At 35.7% G+C, this 5595-nt stretch overlaps 1 protein-coding gene across 1 annotated transcript; it reads left to right on the top strand.

The window, feature by feature from the left end:
* The first annotated feature begins 249 nt into the window (after positions 1–249).
* On the top strand, positions 250–4528 carry LOC105966265 (uncharacterized). Its single transcript, XM_088817033.1, has 4 exons — positions 250–402; positions 2975–3227; positions 3304–3434; positions 4197–4528. Exons 1-4 carry the CDS (start codon positions 343–345, stop codon positions 4311–4313), a joined length of 561 nt encoding a protein of 186 aa, XP_088673159.1. The 5' UTR covers positions 250–342; the 3' UTR covers positions 4314–4528.
* Positions 4529–5595: the final 1067 nt, after the last annotated feature.

Genomic DNA, 5595 nt, shown 5'->3' with positions numbered 1-5595 from the left:
GGTCAATGTGTAATATTAAGAAAGTTAGAGCATAATTGGTGGAATTGATAAGAATTATATTATTGAGGGTATTTTAGACTAAAGACATGGGGATGGATTTAATTGAGAGACTGTTTTTTTTTTAGACCAAAATGCATTTAAGTCCAATGTGAAGGGTCTTTTTGCGATTTGCCCATATATATATTTAATTATTCTGTAATGTTGGGGTAGGGGGTGGGTGTACTATAAAGATTACTCATAAGTCATACAACATTCTCTCCCCATTCCTTTGTTTCCTCATTTCTCCATTTTCATTAATTCTCACATAACTAGAGAGAGAAAGTAGAGAGAGAAGAGAGAGAGATGGGAAACTGCCAAGCAATTGACAATGCAACGCTAGTAATCCAGCACCCAAACGGCAAAGTAGATAAGCTCTATGATACGATATATATTTAATATATCGTATATTTATTCGTTAGTTAGTATTTTTATTATTAATTAATTAGAATAGTTTGTTTAGGTTTATATAGATAGCCGTGAGTTTAGTATTTAGGATATATATTAAGTATTTTATTAGTTTAGGTAATTATCTTTCCTAGTGAGATTAGGATTCTAGGGTTTTATTATCTTTAAATAGTCGTCGTGTGCTAGGGTTTGATTATGAAGAGAGAAATAATAAAGAATAGATCTTACGTTTCGTAGGAAATATTTATGATACACAAGAGATCGCATCAATTGGTATCAGAGCGAAGTTGCGATTAACACCAACGCTTCGTTAGCAAGGCAGCGATTATATCAAAGCTAAGCTGGAGCAAAGTTGAGATCACATCAAAACTTTGTGAAAATCATGATGTCAGAAACAAGACGGTTGGAGCGATTGGAGAAATCCGTGGAGAAATTGCGGATTAATTTTCAGAAATTGCTCGAACAAAGTCAAGGACGACGTCAACGCCATCATCGCCACCCATCACCGCCAACGCCACCGCCGCCATCACTGCCGCCGTTGCCGAGCCTATCGCCGGAGGGAGAGGAAGAAGACGACGATGATTTTTTCGAAGAACCCCAATTTTTGGTGAGTTCGCCGAAAGAAGAATTATCGGATTCAGTTGAAGTAATTTGGGATGAAGACGAGAAATTAACCAATGAGGAGATTGAAGAATCACTCGTCTTAAGTGAGATAATTTGGAACGGGCACGAGAAGTTAAGTAGCGAGGAGGACAAAGAATTAAAAAATATAGTGGAAGGATGCCACGACTTCCCGGAGAAAGGAAACGAAGAAGTGCTTGTGATTGTGAGTGAGCCAGATTCTATAAAGACAGTCGAAGAAAAAGTTACGGTGAATCTAAGGAAGACGAAACTTGAAAAGACAATTGAGACGAAGGTTGATTTATCGGGTAAGATATTGAGAAATTTCGTTCGGGCAGATGGACTCATATTTGGAAAAGAGCTCGATTTTTCATCATGCTTTTCGGAATCAATCGGGAAGCAATTCGATGAAGTCAAACATAGGTGGAAACGCAAAGGAGAGGAACCAAATTGACTCGAACCTTGAGGACAAGGTTCATTTCAAGAGGGGTGGTTTGATACGATATATTATTTAGTTTATTATTTAATTATTGGTTTAGTTAATATTTAATTATTAATTAATTAGAATAGTATATTTAGGAAATAGATATAGCCGTGTGTTTAGTGATAGGAGGATTATTAAGTATTTTATTAGTATAGGTAGTTATCTTTTCTAGTTCGATTAGGATTCTAGGGTTTTATTCTCTTTAAATAGTCGTATTGTGCTAGGGTTTTGATTATGAAGAGAAATAATAAACAAGAGTTTTCTTACGTTCAGTAAAGAAATCTTATGATACACAAGAGATCGTATCAATTGGTATCAGAGCGAAGTTGCGATTAACACCAACGCTTCGTTAGCAAGGCAGCGATTATATCAAAGCTACGCTGGAGCAAAGTTGAGATCACATCAAAACTTTGTGAAATCATGATGTCAGAAACAAGACGGTTGGAGCGATTGGAAAAATCCGTAGAGAAATTACGGATCGATTTTCAGAAATTACTCGAACAAAGTCAAGGACGACGTCAACGCCATCACAAAAGCCGAACGGACCGCCGCCCATCACCGCCAACGCCACCGCTGCCGCTGTCGAGCCTATTGCCAGAGGAAGAGGAAGAGGATGACGATGAATTTTTCAAAGAGCCACCGCCGCCGCCGCTGCCGAGCCTATCGCCGAAGGGAGAGGAGGAGGACGACGATGACTTTTTCGAAGAACCCCAATTTTTTGTGAGTTCGCCGAAAGATGAATTGTCGAATTCACTTGAGGTAATTTGGGACGAAGGTGAGGAATTAACTAAGGAAGAGAACGAAGAACTACAGTGGATAGTAGAAGAGTCCCACGATATTCAAAAGAAAGGAGACGATCAAGATTTGGTGACTGTGAATGAGCCCGGATCTGTAAAGACGATCGAGAAAAATAAAAGAATGATATTGATTGTGAAGGAGATGAAATTTGAAAAGACAATTGAGAAGATTGATTTATCGGGAGAGAGATTGAGAAGATTGAGATTTTTTGCAAAAGTAGCCTTTGGAATTTTGTTGGATCAGCATGAACAATGTGTTAATAAGCTTGGTCGTTCATCGTGTTTTTCGGAATCGGAGTTAATCGGGAAGCAAGTCGATGAAGTCAAACATAGGTGGAAACGCAAAAGAGAGGGACCAAATTGACTCGAACCTTGAGGACAAGGTTCATTTCAAGAGGGGTGAGTTTAGAATAGTTTGTTTAGGTTTATATAGATAGCCGTGAGTTTAGTATTTAGGATATATATTAAGTATTTTATTAGTTTAGGTAATTATCTTTCCTAGTGAGATTAGGATTCTAGGGTTTTATTATCTTTAAATAGTCGTCGTGTGCTAGGGTTTGATTATGAAGAGAGAAATAATAAAGAATAGATCTTACGTTTCGTAGGAAATATTTATGATACACAAGAGATCGTATCACTCTACCGCCCCATCTCCGCCGCTGATATCATGAAGGCCAACCCCGGCCACTACGTCGCCCTTCTCCTCACCACCACCCTCTACTCCTCCGCCGCCGCCGCCTCCTCCGCCGCGGCCTCCGCCGGTGCAGCAGCAAACAACAACAACAACAACAACGCGCCTCTTCGCGTGACGCGTATCAAACTTCTCAGGCAAACTGATACCCTTGGTCTCGGCCACGTGTACAGACTTGTCACCTCCCAAGGTTCACATTTTATTTAATTTAAAATTGATATTTTCTTTTTATTATTTATTTAATTAATTATTAATTTATGTTGCAGAAGTGATGAAGGGGTTGTGGGCAAAGAAACAAGCGAAGATGCAGCAGCAGGGATTTGGTGGGAAAATAGCAGAAAAACATGCTTCAGATTTTGAACTACTTAGGAGAAGTGATGTGAATAAGACCAGACAGGTGAATTTTATTTTATTTTATTTAATTTTTTTTAATTAGCAAATTTAATTGGTTTCTAGGATTTATTTTGGCCCCATCATATATATATATATAAATATATACACATATATATGTAGCTAATTTCAAATTCCAAATACTGTTGAAAATTGACATATATTTTTTTTTAAAGAAAAAAAAAATAGTTGGATTTTAGAATCTTGAAATCTTCTTGCATCTCTGAGTTGTATAAGTCCATCTTCACCAATTTTCACATACATACATAAAATGAATAATTAATTATACAATTGCAAAATATGTTTTACATTTCAAAAGGATAATAGATCTTTCTCCTCCAAAAAAAAAAGAAAAAAGAAAGAAGGGAAAATAGCAGCCAACCCCTCAGGTAAGGCCAAATTACGAAAACTCCCTCCTGTTTGGATAATTATAACTACATCATTCAACTATGTATTCTCTTACACGTCCACCTTTGTGGTTGTCAAATTTACCTACTAACTGAAGGGGTTCTTGTGGTTGTAATTACTCATACAATAGTGGTTTTTTCGTAATTTGACTTTATATTAAGGGTAGCCGTAATTTGTGCAAGAAATAAAGAAGGATAATAGAGCAGTTTGATTTGAGCCATACAACTTCATATTTGCCAGAAATAAAATTTGTCTCATATATATATATATATATATATATATATATATATATATATATATATATATAAAATAAATTAAATGTTTAATAATTAATCGAGTAATAATAAAAATGTAAATTCAGGTAAAGCAAGAGAAGCAGAGGTCAAGAAACAACACACAAGTAAACTCTGCTGCTGCTGCATCTAAATCCAGAGGATGGCAACCAGCATTAAACAGCATCTCTGAGTCTGCAAGCTGAGATTCTCTTCTTTTATTTTTTATTTATTTTTAATTTTTTTTTTCTTTGGGCTTGTAATTTTAGATTGAATTATGCAAAAAAATTACTAAATTTAGATGGTAAAAAAAAAGGGCATATTTGTGAAAATCGGCCAATGAAAGGAAAGCAGATTTAGATTTTTTTATGTAAACAAATGATACTCTAGTTGCACATTTCGGGTTGCCGATAGTGCAACCGGTCTCGTCTCAGTAGTCTCCCAAGGTACAATATCAAACTCCGGACGAACTTGAAAACACGAATGGGAGTTTCAACCCAATTAAAATGAAGAACTCAACGCTTGAAAACTTAGATTAAGAGTTTGAGTACGTGTTTAGCTAGATTCGATAAAAAACTAGAAGTTTCTATTTATTTCATAAAATAGGTTTATTTTGTTCATTTCCGCAGAGGTGCCCCTCGTTCGAATTAGTTACTCAAGACTTGGGCTACTCGTTTAATTGAACTTCTATCTACTTTAGAGACAATTTTCGTTCAATTTATTTCAGGATTTTGGACGAATAAATATATGAATCAATCTTCTCATGTAGAATTACACGGTCTATTCTATGTTACACCCGATGAAATACATCGGATAGATCTTTATCATTCATATACACACAATCACACTCGTACTCCTGATGTAGTCTTCACTGGTGTAGCATAGAAATAACCAAACTACACAATCCAATGAATATTACTCTGTATGCATTGGTGGAGTATTATTAATTAGTGGAATTGACATAAATAATTAAGTCAAATTGGAAATTTAGTCATAGTACAAACAATGAAAATTGCAACAAATATGGGATCAATTAATCACAGAAAAAAATAAAATAAAAAATATTTGTGGTCACTAATTGGAAGAAGACGCAAACAGCTATCACACACCTATACATACATATTCCCAGGTCCCAATAGTGATCTCCTGATAATATCAGAAAAGCAGATAGTAATGAATACCAATCAATGAATATTAGCTGTGCCAATAAAGCAAATAGGTATTTTGACCACAAATTCATTATTTATTTATTTGCCCCTCAACATACACAATAATATATATATATATGGGTAAATTACAACCACCCCAAAGGTATACCTGGTCAAATTACGAAAATCCCCATCATGTTTGGGTAATTACAACCAGCCCCCTAACTATAAATCTTCTTACACACGTCCACCCTTGTGGTTTCAAATTTAGTGGAATCTTCGAGATTATATGGAATATTATCACCTTTGTACCCGCTTTATCCCATTCGAGCTCCACATT

Source organism: Erythranthe guttata, chromosome 4 (genome assembly GCF_056151865.1).
Source record: "Erythranthe guttata isolate IM_541 chromosome 4, IM_541, whole genome shotgun sequence".
Classification (NCBI taxonomy): Eukaryota; Viridiplantae; Streptophyta; class Magnoliopsida; order Lamiales; family Phrymaceae; genus Erythranthe; species Erythranthe guttata.
This window is presented reverse-complemented; position numbering and strand designations above follow the sequence as displayed.